Raw genomic sequence first — 18,254 nt, 5'->3', positions numbered from 1 at the left:
TTATATAAATCATAACAGCAACTCAAACCAATTTCCAACAAAACAGACCCTGAAAACTTTCCCGGACTGAACCAGGACTGAACCCGGACTGAACGGTTTCAGATAATTACCATGAATTGAAAGACTTTTTCTTATAAAATGAAATGAAATGATAACAAAAACTAAATATCTACATTTTAACAAGAATAAAAAATTAAACGATCCTATACAAATCATATCTACCTCCAATTACCTACGTAAAACTATTCCACAATTTGTTTTGTCTCGCTTGGATACTTTTTACACTTTAGTAATCATGAAATAAACCCTTTATATCCCTGAAATGGACCAGTTGATCACACCTCAATTATCTATTTCAATAGTCGATGGAATATAAAACTATATATTCATGAATGTCGTCTATTCTTCCCAGGCCAATAAATATTAAGATGCGTTTACAAAGAAACAATTTCTGTCAATTGGAGAGAAATATGCAAACTATTTAAGTGTATTTACTTGTATTGAGTAGATACAATGACTATTTACTTGTATTGAGTAGATACAATGACTATTTATTTGTATTGAGTAGATACAATGACTATTTATTTGTATTGAGTAGATACAATGACTATTTGTATATTTTATATAATTATCATTTGCTGAAGTTTAATAATAAGTTGAAAAAAGGTAGTTATAACATAAAAAGTAAAACACCTCCAAATTCCTTACAAAAAATGAGAGCAAAAACCCCTAAGTAGTTCAGGTGGCCACGATCACTGTGGCTCGGGTGGCCACGAGCACTGTGGCTCGGGTGGCCATGAGCACTGTGGCTCGGGTGGCCACGAGCACTGTGGCTCAGGTGGCCACGGGTAGTGTAGCTCAGGTGGCCATGGGTAGTGTAGCTCAGGTGGCCATGAGTTGTGCATTGCACTTCATTCACAGAAAAATCCAAGTACACAAAGATCAATTATGGTTTAAAAAAAGATAATACACAAAATTTCTTTTAACAAACACGACAATGACAGAAATGATACAATTAAATACATTCCCAGAAAAATACAGTTAAGGTCAAGTTGAAGTTTCTTACCTTGAGTTCATCCATTTCCTGTTTCATCACTTTATCTGCTTTACCTCCAGACATAAATCTACTCAACTTGGTGGCGCTAGTATCCAACCAATCACACAGCTCCTTCCAGGCATCATAGAACTAAAGTAAAAAAACAAAAAAAACACAATTACACATTAAAATCTTTATCATATTTTTGACCTAAGATAATTTCCAAATAAAGACAATTTCAAGCTGAAGATAAAATCTTGGTCTACACCATGATTTTAAACAGTGACTTTACCAATCTCATTAAAATACAGATCTATACTTTCGATAGCCTCTACTTCTTGAAGATCTAATTGTAGCGGGAGGTTGTGTCAGGGGACACACACAAGCGGTTTTTGACCTATGACGTCAGACATTTGATTAACCAATCAGCGTTGATGATTTTAATAGGATATCTACAGTTCCGTGCATCACACGCCAAGTGCATCACAGGTCAAGAACACGGGTTATAATATAACAACTCTTCCTGATCCTAGTGTAGTAAAGACAAGTAAAACGAAATTTGAACTATAAAAAATGAAACAGGTTCTGTATTTTAATCAGATTGTGACTGTTTTAATATCACATGCTCCATTACAAGATGAAATATTTTATAGATTCACTCACTCGCTTATCTTCTTTAAAGGCCTGCTGTAACAATCTTCCACGTTCATCAGCACGACGTAATAATTTCTTCCATCGTAGGCGTATACCAACCAATAAATTCTTGATATAAATCGTGTCCTGTTTTCGTCCAAAATATTTCAGATACGTTCCTGATTTATCTAATGTAGACATCAACTCAGCTTGGGCTTCTAAATCAGACTTCAAATTCTACAAATAAAAACATGAAATAAACATTTCAAATTCTACCCCCACCCTTAAAACAATAACTGTCCAGGCAACATTACAACTAACATGCTTATCACAGTAAAGAAATTAATTGATAATTTTACTAGTAATTCTTATAGTAGGACTGTCTATTGAGAGTGGGATTGTCTATTGAGAGTGGGACTGTCTAGTAGGACTGTCTATTGAGAGTGGGACTATCTAGTATGACTGTCTATTGAGAGTGGGACTATCTAGTATGACTGTCTATTGAGAGTGGGACTGTCTAGTAGGACTGTCTACTGAGAGTAGGACTGTCTACTGAGAGTAGGACTGTCTATTGAGAGTAGGACTGTCTATTGAGAGTGGGACTGTCTATTGAGAAGGTTTCTAGACTTACACTGTGACTGTCAATTTGTCCGGTAATGACGTCAACCAGTTTACTGGGATATTTCATTCCACGCATCATAACCTCTGCATTATTCAACCAATCAGTAAAGGCCTTCAGTGTATCATGGAATTCTGTTACATTCTTTGAATGCTCTTCCATTTTTTCCTAAAATGACACAAAAAAATATTGTATTGTTTGTTTTGTCCTTGTTTTAATGTGAAGTTGTTGTGGCCTATCTAATGTGTATATTAAAGCTAAGAGGTGTGGTTTGTTTTCAGGAATAAGATATCGGTATTCTGAAGTGAGATAAAACCAGAGTACCTGAAGAAAACAGGTTAAGCAGATGACCCTTCAGTTACAAAACCACCTTGAGAAAAAACCCATGACTTACTTAGACCTTATGGTTGGCCACCCAAATTCCCCAATGCTTGATGAACTAGACAGTATGTGCCTCATCAACATTGTGAGAACCAGGTAAATATCAATGAGAATTTACCTTTCGTATTTTAGCTGGTCATATTCAGACAAAAATAGATCTCGAGCAACTGTGGTACCAGAACCTGGGTCCTTCCATGCTTCCAAATCAAAAAGTCCTATAACTTACCTTTCGTTTTCTAGCCCTTTCTCGTGTTTCATTCCAACGATCACGAAGTTTTTTCATTTTCTCTGAGATCTGTGTTGTATCATCAGGTTTACTAGAATCTATAATCTCCTGACCAGTTTGTAATAAACTTTGTACCTGTTTCTCACGTCCATCCATCTCCTCACATTGTTTCTATTAATACAAAAAATACAATACCAAAGATTAAAATTAATTACTAGACGAATGGAGTTTAATGTCTATGAAACACAAACTAAGATGTGATATATTTTTATTTAAATAATTCAGGGATTTAGGCGTGTATATGCCCCATATCAATACCACAACATGCACATTTTATAAATTAGATAACTTAGCTCATTCTTCACCGAACACAAAAAATAAACAGCTAGTTTTCAAAACACAATGTCACATCAATCAACCACCACTGTTTCAAAATCCTATTTTATTCCCAATTCCAAGCTCCCATATTATAAATATAATGTACATTTATTAAACCAACTATTGTTTCAAAATCATTAATATATTTATAAAATATCTACACCAGTGATTCTAGCCAAGAATTTTCCCTACATGGCCAATTCTTTTCCATCTTAACACATAATCAATACAGGAGTGAAATTTGCCAAGGCAGTGTAAACACAATAACATTTACGTACCAAGAATTGTTCATACTGAATATCTGAAGTATCTGGTAGAGCACCAAATGGATGATTTAATTTTAACTCCATACGGAACTCATTCACCCATTGTAGTAGATCATCGACATCACCTAGATATCCCTTTACCTGCCAATATAATTCTCAAACTAACATATATACCATTATAAATAAGTACAAATAAATACATTTTATAAAAAAACATTAAGGCCGGGTAAAATAAATTTTTTATTTTTTGTAATAATATTCAAACACAACCAACATAAATATGGTTAAATTCCCAAACACAGATAAATTATCTTAAACAGTCTGCTTTAAATCTAATTATCTAATCTAGGGGACGAATTAAAGTCCTACCTGTCGCAGGTTTTCCTGTAGTTTATTTTCCTTATCGCGAGCGTTAGCTTGTACCACTCTAATCTTCTCATTCATCTGGTTTCGTTTCTTTTTAAGAGCTGAATCATCCTCGTTAGAATTAGCCAGAAGATCGTCGACAGCTTTATTTATTTTACGTCCTGTTTTGTCCTGATTGTTTATATCACCTTGTTGAAGCTGAAAATAGACACAAAATGTTGAATTTTACCAGGGCAGCATGTTGACAGAGAAATAAATGAAATAAAAAGTAGTTTAACATCCTACTGTGTGCTGTGAAGGTAGTTTTGTCCGGATAGTTTAATGCCTTATTCACTGAGCCACCGTGGCCACAGAGGAAAGGTTAACGTATCATCTACACAACACTGTAATATTGAAATGAATATTTGGTATATCGTAATTTCATCACATCGCTTGTGGAGGACTCTTTCAAGAGTTCTTTTCAGAATGGTTTACTAACGGTCTAATAAATATAGTCGGATCATTACATCAACTAACAATCTAACAAATACTGTGGGGAGATTACATCAACAATCTAATCAATACAGTGGAATGATTACATCAACTAACAGTCTAATCAATACAGTGGAATGATTACATCAACTAACAGTCTAATCAATACAGTGGAGTGATTACATCAACTAACAGTCTAACCAATACAGTGGAATGATTACATCAACTAACAGTCTAATCAATACAGTGGAATGATTACATCAACTAACAGTCTAATCAATACAGTGGAATGATTACATCAACTAACAGTCTAATCAATACAGTGGAATGATTACATCAACTAACAGTCTAATCAATACAGTGGAATGATTACATCAACTAACAATCTAATCAATACAAATAAAACATAAAAATACCTGAAGTTTTCTGATCTGAGTTTCTAAACATTTAGGATCTCCGTTCAAATTCTCAAATTTGTCGAGATCTTTCTGAACATGATTCAAGGCACCCACAACGTCATCAATAGCGTGTTCTAATTTACCCACTTGTACTTGCATATCATTTAATAAACCCTGAAAACATGACAACATTTAATAAACACAGAAAATATTACATCATTTACAGAATTAAAGGTGTCAGATTTTACAAGATATCTGTTAAAGATACATTATGGGAGATTCGATAACGAGTTGGCACTTCTCACTATAATAGTTAAAAACTAGATAATGTAAAGGCAATTTGCTGAAAATTTCATTCAAATTGATCCACTATGAACCGAGAACTAAGCAATTGAAATTTCTGCCTAGTCTCAATCATCATTATTAAAGTCAGTACGATAAACAGCATAGTCTCGATTATCCATTTAATCGTTAAATCGTGAAGGAAAGTTATGCAGTAAATCGGCTCATAATCCAATAAAGATCGTAGGCTAGCGATGCCATCTAGAGTTGATTATGGTCTGGACAGGTTAATTAATGTCTAATTAATAATTTATATAACATTTCAGGCCTAAAGAAAGACCTGCAATAGGCAGATTTAGCTCTTGCATAATGTATGTTTAATGGATTAAAGTGGGTTTTAAGTATATAAACCATGGAAATTTTACATATATTCTCTTTTACTCACTTCTCTGTCAGCTATTCCATGGATTAAATCATTCCATTTTTCGTTGACGATTTCAGCAGGTTTCGCCAAGGCCTCTGAGGCTACAGGTGACATGTCTTTAAGTGCTGCCACCTGTTGGTTTAACAGCTGGAGGTCCGTGAGGCGAGGATGAACATTTGATTTAAATAACTGAAAACAGATAAAATCATTTGAATCAAATATGTAAAGAAACTTATGATAGAACAATATTACTACGCTAATACTATATACACAATAGGACATATCGGCTAATATTATATTACCCATAGAGCCAGGGCCCATTTTATGCACAATATATCTTTTCATTACCTTGACTTCATCGATCTGATCTTTCAGGGCATCTGGGTCACTGGATGGAGGTCGCATACCAGCCAGTTTATGTTCCGATAGAGGTAACCAGGAGTTAATCGACTGAAAAACATATAAAAATATCATCAATGTTTGAGAAATCTAATTTTTTCAGATGAGGATATTTAACTCAAGTTTATAATGTTGAAATCCATTTATAAACCGAATACAGTTGAAGAGACTATTAATATCATTAAACTCATTAAGAAAAAATTTAACACCGAAAAAGTATGTGATATTCTAATATATGTGTATTCTATAAGATGTAAATTCTATCTCCCGTACAGTATTAACAAAATATTTCATCTACATTCATTACAGTTGTCAATTTAAAAAGTATTTTAAAATATATTGCTACAATAAATCAAGGTTAAACAGAATTGAAATAACATTTTAACAGCAATAAAAAATATACAAATAAAGCTCCGATATAATATCTAAGCAGAAAAAGAAACATCAGGTTGGTATGTTACTCTGAATAGACGCATTGCATAAAACTTGCCAAAAGTTTTTATTGTATATTCGTGACCACATCTCCAACCTTATCTGAGCAATAAGGCTCCTTCCCAATCACAGAATTGAACCCAAGAAATGTTCTCAAAAACGCAACCCGACTTCCGAGATGGTAGTGTGTTCTCCATGATTTTCATGTAACTCATCCTGCACGTGCTGTTCACCGGGACCGGCCCTATAAAATGTACCCCCATTCCTGGCTGAATCATTGACACTACAACGTCAGCAGCATGCCATGACTCACGACAGCTCAGAGGAACCAGGCACTTAGAAGACTCAACGCCGACCACAATGCCCAAGCCGTTGCCAATCACTTTCAGGTCAATTTTCAGACCATCTACAGGTTTCAGCAACGCTTTCAGGCCACCAACACCACGGATGATCTCCCCCAAAATGGTAGACCAAGGGTTACCACAAGGCGACAAGACCGCCATGTTGGGCGACAGCACATGCAGAATCCCTTCACACAGGCATCTGAAACTGCATGTCAGACAGAACACACGGAAGACGATGGCCCATCAGTGCGGCAACATCTCACCAGAGAGAACAGCCATTGCCGTAGACCTTACCGTGGACCAATGCTCACCCCTCACCCTCGACATGAATGTCTACAGTTTACCCAACAACACCAGAACTGGCTACACAGGCAATGGAGAACTGTTCTGTTCACAGATGAGAGTTGGTATTGCGTATCAACTGCAGATGGCAGGACCAGAATATGGTGTCGACGTGGCCAGCATTATTCTGACCAATGTGTCATGGAACAACAAGACTCATGGGGAGGTCCAAGCATAATTTTTTGGGGTGGATTGCGATAGGCTTTTCTGAGAGTGTGGTTCAAGGTGGCAATGGCGTTCATCAATCGTCTGGTCCACTCCATGTACAGACGCTGCACTGCTGGTATTGACACTCGCGGTGGACAAACCAGATACTGATGTATAGACTGTGTACAGACTCTAAACCTACTCGTAATGTTTTGGAATTGTAATGAATCACTATGTGTCAACATACTGTTCACAAAAAATTGCTTTGATTCATTTAGTAAGTCGTTTTCTAGAATGATTTGATTAAAGTGCCTCTCTGATTTTGAAATCGTACTGACGTTTTTTTTTTTGCTGTTTAGTATATGATTTCTCAGTTCCTGACTGGTTAAAATATTACATGAGGGAACAGCAAGTGAAATTTACCTTCAAAAGGATCTTTTCAGTTATAGAGTATATAGATTTATCATCCCATCCAAAAGATGAAATGAAATGACATTAGTAACCTGTTTTATTTGTACAACAACTGGGATAATGACAGGCCTACCCCATATCTTCCTCTATGTCCGGGTATTTTTAATGTGCTGCCAATAGACAAGACTTTTCATCTCATCTGAAGGACAAGAGCTTGCCAGGCCTTCAGTCCCAGACCACTGAAGGACAAGAACTTGCCAGGCCTTCAGTCCCAGACCACTGAATGACAAGAGCTTGCCAGACCTTCAGTCCCAGACCACTGAAGGACAAGAACTTGCCAGACCTTCAGTCCTAGACCACTGAACAAGACTGGTATATCTTGTTAAACTTAAAGGATTGAACTCGGGACCTATTGGTTCATGAGTTCATACTCACTGAGCCACCGTGACCCGCAAAACCCAGAGAGAGAGAGAGAGAGAGAGAGAGAGAGAGAGAGAGATGGGGTTTAAGGTCCACTCAACACAAACTAGGTAATTTCGGGACTAACTCATGGTTCCATTTTATTTCAATAATTCACTTGTGCGTGAGGTCCAGAGTAAACTGGAGGACCAGGAGAAAACCCACAAGGTTGGACAGGCGACCCTTCTCCTTGTCACGTACAACCGGGGAATCAAAACCATGCCAGTTGACTCAATGACAGACCTTATGATACAGCGCGCATATGCTAACCATTCAGCCATCCAACCCCCCTCAAACCCAAAGAACCGTAGTCGAAATTGTATTCCAATATGTCAAACGAAATCGACATTATACACTATATAGAAATAAATACGAATCTTAGTCAGGATACTTATTATAACAAAATCTGTATATAAATATATAATACAAGCCATTCAAACTAAACTAAGTTAAAATAATAACAAAAATTAAAATGAGGACACAGCAAAATATATGTAAACTCTTTTGTTAAAATAAAGTTAATTAGCTTTCAATAAATAAAGAAAATATTATCTTTAAAATCATAGAAACATTACAAAAGACTTCACTTCTACTAAATAAAAGAATTAGAAATAAAATTCTACTATAAAAATTTGAATTAGTTTTTAAATCATATAAATCTTACATCCATTTTCTTCTCATTGAAAGAGAGGGGAGAAAAAAATATTGAGAAATAAATTCAGTTCAAAATAAAACCATAAAAAACGAACAAGCCATAAATCAAGGTAGAGAGGCATTTTTTTTATAATGTGGGAAAAACCTGAATGTTTATCAATTCTCATTCTATTGATGAAAAAAGAAATATATAAGAAAAATAAATTCTTGTCAAAATGCTTAAATAAATATGACATAAATCACTCCCAGTTTCAATGGTGAAAGCAATATCCGTATTTCATGCAGTTGACACACCTCCGTTTCTTCCACCATATATTGTTTAAATAAACAAGCACACTGTAGACTGGATCAGTATTCTTAACAAATATATATTTCTATCACCATATCACCAGAAAGACACCAAAAACCTCAAACAAATGTTTAAAGTATAAATCAATTTCTTCTTACCTCGAGCAGATCTTCATATTTCTCAGAATGTTCCAAGGCTTTCTTTAATTCTTCTCTTCGGTCTTTAACAAGATCTGCCACATCATCGGCTAAATTCACCAAATCTTCAATCTGTTTCTTTATTTCAATTTTTCCTGGTTCTCCGCAGATGTCACAGAGATCATCCCCGATACGTCGACAATCTAACATCAGTTCTCTCGCTTTATCTAACTCATTCATTAAACCCTGAAAATATTCATTGTTACAGTCTTTGATGAAATATATCGCAATACAAAAATAGGAGGGCACCTTACTAGATGACATGGTGGGATGGGACATGGTTGGGTGAAAGATGTGACATGGATGGTTGGATGACATGGTTGGGTGAAGGATGAGACATGGATGGTTGGATGACATGTTGGATGGGACAAATGAAATGAAATGAAATGGAGTTTAACGTCCTACTGTTCTGCTCCTAACCTGGGCTAATGAAGACGGGCATACGCCATACAGTGTGCTATGAGGGAAATTTTGCCCGGACAGCGGCACTACGGCCTACTCTTATATCGAATTCCAACTGCCAAGGGATCTTTTACGTGCACGCCAATGTGTACACGGGACCTCGGTTTTTCGTCCCATCCGAACGACTAGACAGCTTTCCTTGTCAGCCCCTCCGTCCTGCATCACTGACAAGGGAGAACCACGCCGGAAAATCTGGATGAACTTTCTCGGCCAATGCAGGGATCGAACACCCGACCTCCAGGCTAGCGAGCTAGCGTCTTACCCACTTAGCCACGTGATTGGATGGGACAAGGTTGGGGGAAAGATGAGACACGGATGGTAGGATGGCATGGTTGGGTGAAGGATCAGGCATGAAATGAAATGGGTTTTAACGTCCTACTGTTTTGCTCCGAACTGGGCTAATGAAGACGGGAGGATGAGACATGGATGGTTGGATGACATGGTTGGATGGGACAAGGTTGGGTAAAAGATGTGACATGGATGGTTGGATGACATGGTTGAGTAAAGGATGTGACATGGATGGTTGGATGACATGGTTGGATGGGACAAGGTTGGGTAAAAGATGTGACATGGATGGTTGGATGACATGGTTGGGTGAAGGGTGAGGCATGGCTTGTTGGATGACAGATGTGACATGGATGGTTGGATGACATGGTTGGGTGAAGGATGAGACATGAATGGTTGGATGACATGTTGGATGGGACAAGTTTGGATAATAAAAGATGTGACATGGATGGTTTGATGACATGGTTGAGTGAGGGATGAGACATGGATGGTTGGATGATATGGTTGGATGTGACAAGGATGGTTGGACGAAAAATGAGACGAGGTTGGTTGGGTGATGGTTGGAATTTGACCAAGGCAGCAAGCAATAATGAAACAACTTTTATTAACATAATATTTGTAATTGTTGATTACCTCTAATTCACTCTGTTGTTCTTTAACTGTTGATGGGTCAACACCAGCTGGTTCTTGTGAATACATATTATCCTTTAAATCACGCAGACTCGCCATAACATCTGACGATATATCAAATAATTTTTCTGAGTAAGCCAGAGCACTTCCCAGTTGTTGTTCTCTTCCTTTGGCACCATACTGAACTTGACTGTAAAGTTTGTTGATTTCAACCACCTTACTCTGAACATCTTCAGCTGTTAGAGGTCAAAATTAAAATACTTAGTCATGTATATTTTCTTCTTAAAATCCAAATTTCACGATTTAATATTTAATTTCTCACTAATTTTAAAATAAACTGTTTTAATATCTAGTTTTAGTCGTTTTCCACTATTCTCAAGCTAAAATCAAGTCAAGCATATCAACATTTAATCAAATTCGTGGCTAGCAATGTGTTTTCAGGGCTTATTGTAACAAAAGAATCATTAAGTCTTTGATTGCAATTTAAGGAATTTTCAATGCCTCGTCCCAGAAATGGTTCAATTTCATTCATTATTTATAAACATATGATAAACCCTCTTTAAATGATATCAACAATCCAGTGCCACCTGTAAAATCTATGGAATGGTCTGATTGAAACAAAACCAGGAAATTTATTTACTGTTGATATTTTGTTTTCATAATTAAATGTTAAACATACATTATGCAAGAGCCAAATCCGCCAATTGGAGGTCTTTCTTTAGGCCTGAAATTTTATCTAAATTATTAATTAACTTATCCAGATTATAATCAACTCTAGATGGCATCGCTTGCCTGTGATAATTACTGGATTATGATCCCATTTGCTGCTTGACTTCCATTCATAATTTAATCATGAAATGGATGTTCAAGACTATGTTTATTTATCGTACCGACTTTAGTAATGATGATCCAGGCTAGGCCAAAATTTCAATTTATTAATTCTCTGTTCATATTGGATCAATTTGGCTGAGATTTTCAGCAAGTTCCCTTTACATTATCTAGTTTTTAACTATTATAGTGAGAATTGCCAGCTCTTTATGTTATCTCCCATAATGTATCTTTAAATAAATGTATTTTATCGTGGATTAAGATGTTGATGATTGGCTAGAATCTGTCTACATACCTTCAACAGGATCTTCTATACCATGTGCTTGTACGTTTTTACTGATTTCTCTAGCCTTCTCTATATCAGGTTTCTGTCTCTCTAAATCCTCTATAACAGCCTGATAATACAAATTATTATATTAATATCATGTCAATGGTTCTATTATTACAACTGTCAATGGTTCTATTATTACAACTGTCAATGGTTCTATTATTACAACTGTCAATGGGTTCTATTATTACAACTGTCAAAGGTTCTATTATGTAGAGTAAACGGGTGAACCTTGGTTTTTCATCTGAACGACTAGACGATGTTCCTTACCAGGTCTGACAAGAGCAAACCAGACTGGAAATTGCTGGGGAATTTTCTGGTCCAAAACTGGAATTCAACCTGGGACCTCCTCGTTAGTGAGTTAAAATAATCCAAGTTATCTCTCTTAATTCTAACGATTTCAAAATCCTTTCATACCTTCATTTCATCAATTTCATTTCGTAATTTGTCTGGGGCTGCTGGGATAGGATCAGAGTTAATAACAGCAGCATTCAACTGGGCCAGTTCTTCTACAAGTTGATCCAATGAATCAGATACCTGGAAATATAAATCACATGGTAAGATAATAAAATACAAAATGGAACTGTTTAACCCTGTTTAACCCTTTGGGTACGTAGAACCAGATCACTGAGTCATGACAAACGTCAAAATGTTCCCATGTGACCCAATAACCAGGCCCATTCTTGGGCCCCGATCAGTGAAGAATATCAATGGTCACAATGATCAAAAACCAATAGTCATTATGTAAGGTCAAGTCACATATTACTTAAAGATACATTATGGGAGATTAGATAAAGAGCTGGCAGTTCTCACTATAATAGTTAAAAACTTGATAATATAACAGGAATTTGCTGAAAATTTCAGTCAAATTAATCCACTATGAACCGAGATTTTAGCGATTGAATTTTCCGCCTAGCCTCGATCATCATTACTAAAGTTGGTAGGATAAAAAACAGTCTCGATTATCCATTTCATGATTAAATTATAAATGGAAGTCCAACAGCAAATCAGAACCTAATCCAGTAAATATCGTAGGCTAGCGATGACATCGCGAGTTGATTATGGTCTGGATCAGTTAATTAATGTCTAATTAATAATTTAGAAAACTTTTCAGGCCTAAAGAAAGACTTGCAATAGGCAGATTTAGCTCTTGCATAATGTATGTTTAAACTATCCATACGAAATATTACAAAACTGAACTTTTATATACCTCCTGAGTGAATTTTTTCTTGGCATCTGTCAGCTGCCTGGCTTTATGTCTCGCCTGATTTTTTAGTGCTTCATACTTCTGATTGCTGTCTATAAGTTTAGTTTGAATATCGTTACCATCTTCATCACCACACAGATCCATGAGTTCCAATCCTGTCGAGTTCAAGTCATCAATAAACGGTTTGTGATCCTGGATGATCTGCTGTGTTCCCTACAAAAATAACACTTTCACCTTAATTCAACCAATTCATTTCACAGTAATTTAACCAATAACTATTTCACCATAATTCAAGCAAAACAAAGATTTAAAAGAGTTGTTTAAATAGTAATATAGAAAATTAAAACTCAGTGTTTGTGGATAGAAATGAAATATTCAGGCAATGGCTAATAATCTTAGAAAAAAAAGAATATGGTTTCATGAAATCACTAAAATCGTAGTTGGCCAAACTTTAAATTTTATGACTGTTCAATCTGAATGATTTTTGGACAGATATAAGACCGTCATACCATTAATATAAGAGAGAGAGAGATAAATAGGGTTTAACGTCCACTTGACACAAACTAGGTCATTTCGGGACTAACATATGGTTTAATTTTATGTCAATAATTCGCTAGCGCATAGGGGTCTTTAGCAGTGGGAGGAAACCGGAGGACCCGGAAAAAACCCACAAGGTTGGACAGGCGACCCTACTCCTTGTCACGTACAACCAGGGATTCGAAACCACGCCAGTTGACTCAATGACAGACTTTATGATACAGCGCGCGTACGCTAACCATTCAGCCATCCACCCCACCCCCCATTAATATAAGACCGTCATGCCATTAATATAAGACTGTCATGCCATTTGTTCGGGTCATGGTGTCATGTTCAATAATTTGTGTCATGTTCAATAATTTGTGTCATGTTCAATAATTTGTGTCATGTTTAATAATTTGTGTCATGTTTAATAATTTGTGTCATGTTTAATAATTTGTGTCGTGTTTACCTTGAGATGATCATATTGTTTTCTGATTTGTTCGAGACTTTCACCAGGTTTACCCTGGGCCTTTAATTCGGCTTCCATTTCATCTAACCAGGCCGTTACTTCTGCTTGGGTATCACTGAAATAAATAACTTAATCAATGATCATCTTTCAAATGATATACGAGATATTTTATAATTAAGTATGGTAACGCTGTCGCAAAATCATAGTATTTCAACGTTTATAGCCTAAAGAATTGAAACACTGAGAGCAAGAAATGGTGTTTAATGTCATTTCGAACTAAAATATGTATTTCAATAATTCGCTTACACGCAGGGGTCTTTGAGCAGATGGTGAAAAACAAAGGACCTAGAGGAAACACACAACGTTGGGCAGGTTGTGACTATGCAGGCTATACGCTTGCAGGATTCCTTCATCTTTCTTAGACTTGACTCACGGTTCCTGCTACCAGTTATTTCTGGAAGAGGGCTACTGTTGTGTCATGGTTAGTTAAAAATAATATCCTATTACGTTAACGATCAGACATCAGTTCAGTGGTCTCCATTCGTACAGTACAAATTTGCCCAATTTCATAAAATTAGGGTTGACGTAACGGCATGCTCTAATGCAGCGCTTGCCCAAATATGGTCAAGGATCCATCCTGATAGTTGACCCCCCTCACCTTTTGTATATAAATTAGACTAGCGCGTTTTCCCGGGAGACGGTTGGGCGAAATAGCCAGGGTACACATCATAGGTTTTAATTGTGGTTAACATTTAAATACCTAAAGAACAATAGCTGTATCGATGTTGTAGAATATATTATTGTAACCTATAAAGATATCTCCAGAGAACAGAAAAGAGTTTGAAGTCTTATTTATCACAACGTCAAGTCCTACTTAGACACACGACAGTGTAACACAGAAGATTTGCCATCCGGACACACGTGTCACCAGAGTGTCACAAGGTGACCCTACTACTTGTCACATACAAGTTTGAGATCGAAGCCATGCCACTTAACAAATATTTACACCAAGTCAACCCGACTATTGTTACCTCATTCTCGATGGTACGGGCAATAAATACCACCTACCTGTAATGTCCAGCCAATGGCAAAGCTGATTGTAATTGATTTAATCGTTCAGAGCTGAGTTGACAAACGATGTCTGCCTGCGTCTGTATACTGTCTAAACGACTCTTGATCTCATCCGTCTGTGAGTTGGTCGTCTCTTGTAACATCTTATTACACTTGTTGATTATACCCTTCACCGAATTCTTCTTCAGGATCAAATCATCGTCAAATGCCTAAATACAAAATAAACAACATAAATAACAGTGGTTCCAGACACACTGTAACCCAGGTATCATTTAATCTTGTGTATAATCAGTCAGCTTTAAACTCGACACAAGTACAAATTAGATGATTTTTGGTGATTTTAAACGATTTTTACGAATTATTAAACAAAGATTTGATATTAAACGAATGTGAAAGAAATTAGTGCTATATACACAAGATTAAATGATACCTGGGTTACATTTTATTTTACGATCGTTTCCCTTTAATAGCTTTTTGTTTTGCTATCGGTGTATCTAAATCATTCTGGTGATTCAGCCACATGAACAAACACCTTGAAATTTGTAATTTTGTTTATAGATGTTGTCAGGTATGTGATGTTACTTGTTTCTGACTTGTGTTTGATTTGATCAGCTCTATAAATACACTATTTCTAATAAAATAAAATTTTGTTTTCTTCAAATTTTATAATGGTTTATGTATTAACCAATAATGTTAAACCTCCGGGTGATTTTAAAAAAGTAACAAAAATCTTGAGAATTGATTGAATAATGATTGATTTCTTATCATAAACCAGAATCACTGACTCCATAGCCATACTTACTGTATGATCACGAAGTTGAACTTCCAGAGTCTCTGGATCCACACTGATTGGTTCAGCCGTATTGATTTCATTCTCAGCTTTATCCAAATATTTCAACATACCATCGATCTTAGACAACGACTTAAATTATATACAAACAAACACACACACTCAGAAATAATTATTGGTGTATCAATTTGGTATAAAGACAGTTGCAATGATATTGTCATTGGTACTATTATTGGTAGAGCAGGCCGTACCTACAGGTAATACTGCTTATCAACAAGCAGTTGATCTTAGTAAAGTAACAGATTTAAAATTAGCTCCCAGTGACAGTGCCAGTGAAGAGGTCATGCAATTTGAAAACTTTGAATTTGGTGATGCTAAACAAAAGGAACTAACTAGCTGGAAAGAGAACAATGTTTATAGTGAAATACCAGATGTCGGACAGCACTGTCTTTCAACACGTTGGATATAAAATAAAATCTAAAGCTCATCTAGTAGTCAGGCGTTCTGAAGAAACAAAAGATGATATTCCTAAAGATTTCCCAACATGTTCAAAGGAAGCCCTGCAGACAATACTTACTATCATTACACAGAAAAATTGGAAAGTACATTCAATGGACATTAAGACTGCTTTCCTACAAGGATCGGAAATCTCGCGTGATATTTTTTATTAAACCTCCTCAAGAAACAGAAATTACTGGTAAAGTTTGGCGTCTTAAGAAATGTGTTTATGGTCTTACAGATAATAAGATTTGTCAAAATGCGAACTGGACAATTTTCGTTCCAAAGTAGGTCAATTACTCTGAACAGCGAAACAAAGTAGACCAGACATACTTTTTGATGCCTGTCAGTTAGCAAGCTCAGTGAAACAAGTCACTGTCAAGGACATTGTCGAAGCAAATAAACTGATACGTAAATCAAAATCTGAAAAGTTGGATTTGAAATTTCAAAATTTGGGACATGAAGATAATTTAAATCTTGTGATCTTCAGTGATGCGTCATTATGAAATTTACCAGATGGAGGAACTCATGGGGGCTACCTCATTATGCTAATGGGAAAAAAAGGAACAATTTCTCTCTTGGGATGGCAATCTAAATGAATTCGAAGAGTTGTGCGAAGTACTCAATCCGGGGGAAACCCTTGCAATGTCTGATGGAATAGACAATGGGTTGTTTATTGCCACTTTGTATTGTGAACTAACAAAAGGTCAAGCCAATCCAAATTTGTTACCAATTATTTGTGTGACTGACAATCATTTGTTACATGATGCCATAAAATCCAATAAATTTGTTTCCGAGAAACGTCTGCGTTTAGAAATCAGCAGCATCAAAGAACTGATAAATAAACTAGTAATAAATGAAAGGCTGCTTCTTCAATAAAGCTTTTGAATGCCATAGAAACTGAAAAATGTGAACTGTTTGTTTAATATATTACATTTGTATGAATAATTTACAACTGAGTTTAGCTAAAACTCCTAATATATACTGTTACTTACCTTATATATAAATATGTATTTGTACAGGTAAGAGAACCTGTCATCGGCCTCTCTGTATTATTAGTGTTAATAAAACAATTTAATAATCTGTGATTTAAGTGTCAACAATTATCTTGGAATATCTTTATATAATTTCCAAAATACATACAATACATACCTCCAGTGAAACTTGCTGAACTAAAAATTCTGTAAGATCATTCCACTTGCTTTCAACATCTCCCAGTGTTTCCTTCACCGCATAATGATCACAAACACGATCGTCGTTCATGAGATTATCACAAGCTTTACGTAAACCATCAATAGTTCCCTCCTTTGCTTTCTTCCCCTCATACAGAGCCTCAATCTTTGCCTTGGAAATATTGTTTCCTCCCTTTGGCTTCGTTTTCAGCGTTTGTATCGACTCATTCAACCACGAATCAACTTCTGAAATTTTATGATCGAAATCGTTGATTCCTGAAGAAATATCTTCCAGTTCTTGAGTTCGATCTTCCGCAAGACGTTCCAGGACATCCAGTCTCTCGCCGATATCTGTCAGCTTGTCTTCTGCTCCTGTCATGTCATGTGACTCTCGTGACAGACGGTCAACGAGAGCTTTGTTACTATTTATATCAGCATTAAGGAGTCGCTGTTCCTGAATCTGTTGAGATAATATTTCTTTGTTCAAACTAGCTCGTTGTTTAGACTTCAGTATTTTTTCTGCGTTTTCCACAACATCTAAAATACCATCCAGACGACCCATCACATTCTGTTGCTCGGCAACGGCTGCGTCTAGTTTTTCCTCTTTGCTTGTGATACCATTCAGTAAATCTGTGTGTTTGTTCTGTAAGATTTTTAAAATATACTCGTGATTATGATTGATGATGTAAGTAATGATAGGTATCATGCATGTGACAGGATATACTGCTCTATTTATCACCTTGGTGACTAAGTAAAGCTTCAGTTCTCTCCAGAACTCCTCGTCTTATTCTACATAATTTGTACTGATCTGGAGTCTCATTAAAATATTTCCAGATTTCAA

The 18,254-nt window shown here is 36.1% G+C and overlaps 1 protein-coding gene across 1 annotated transcript in view; it reads right to left on the bottom strand.

The window, feature by feature from the left end:
• LOC126832637 (microtubule-actin cross-linking factor 1, isoforms 6/7) overlaps positions 1–18,254 on the bottom strand; it is a 70,098-nt gene that overhangs the window by 30,572 nt on the left and 21,272 nt on the right. Inside the window, exons 20-37 of the mRNA XM_050563490.2 lie at positions 17,394–18,056; positions 15,756–15,875; positions 14,951–15,162; positions 13,883–13,997; positions 12,898–13,107; positions 12,105–12,224; positions 11,655–11,754; positions 10,535–10,767; positions 9,116–9,340; positions 5,829–5,930; positions 5,502–5,669; positions 4,793–4,948; positions 3,909–4,103; positions 3,552–3,680; positions 2,896–3,066; positions 2,301–2,456; positions 1,700–1,906; positions 1,067–1,186 (exon numbers count right to left, since the gene is read on the bottom strand). Of these exons, the coding sequence (XP_050419447.2) occupies positions 1,067–1,186; positions 1,700–1,906; positions 2,301–2,456; positions 2,896–3,066; positions 3,552–3,680; positions 3,909–4,103; positions 4,793–4,948; positions 5,502–5,669; positions 5,829–5,930; positions 9,116–9,340; positions 10,535–10,767; positions 11,655–11,754; positions 12,105–12,224; positions 12,898–13,107; positions 13,883–13,997; positions 14,951–15,162; positions 15,756–15,875; positions 17,394–18,056 (3,402 nt within the window). The remainder of the gene's footprint in view (positions 1–1,066; positions 1,187–1,699; positions 1,907–2,300; positions 2,457–2,895; positions 3,067–3,551; positions 3,681–3,908; positions 4,104–4,792; positions 4,949–5,501; positions 5,670–5,828; positions 5,931–9,115; positions 9,341–10,534; positions 10,768–11,654; positions 11,755–12,104; positions 12,225–12,897; positions 13,108–13,882; positions 13,998–14,950; positions 15,163–15,755; positions 15,876–17,393; positions 18,057–18,254) is intronic.

Source organism: Patella vulgata, chromosome 9 (genome assembly GCF_932274485.2).
Source record: "Patella vulgata chromosome 9, xgPatVulg1.2, whole genome shotgun sequence".
Lineage (NCBI taxonomy): Eukaryota > Metazoa > Mollusca > Gastropoda > Patellidae > Patella > Patella vulgata.
Note: the sequence above shows the minus strand (reverse complement) of the source record. Positions and strands in the feature narration are given on the sequence as shown.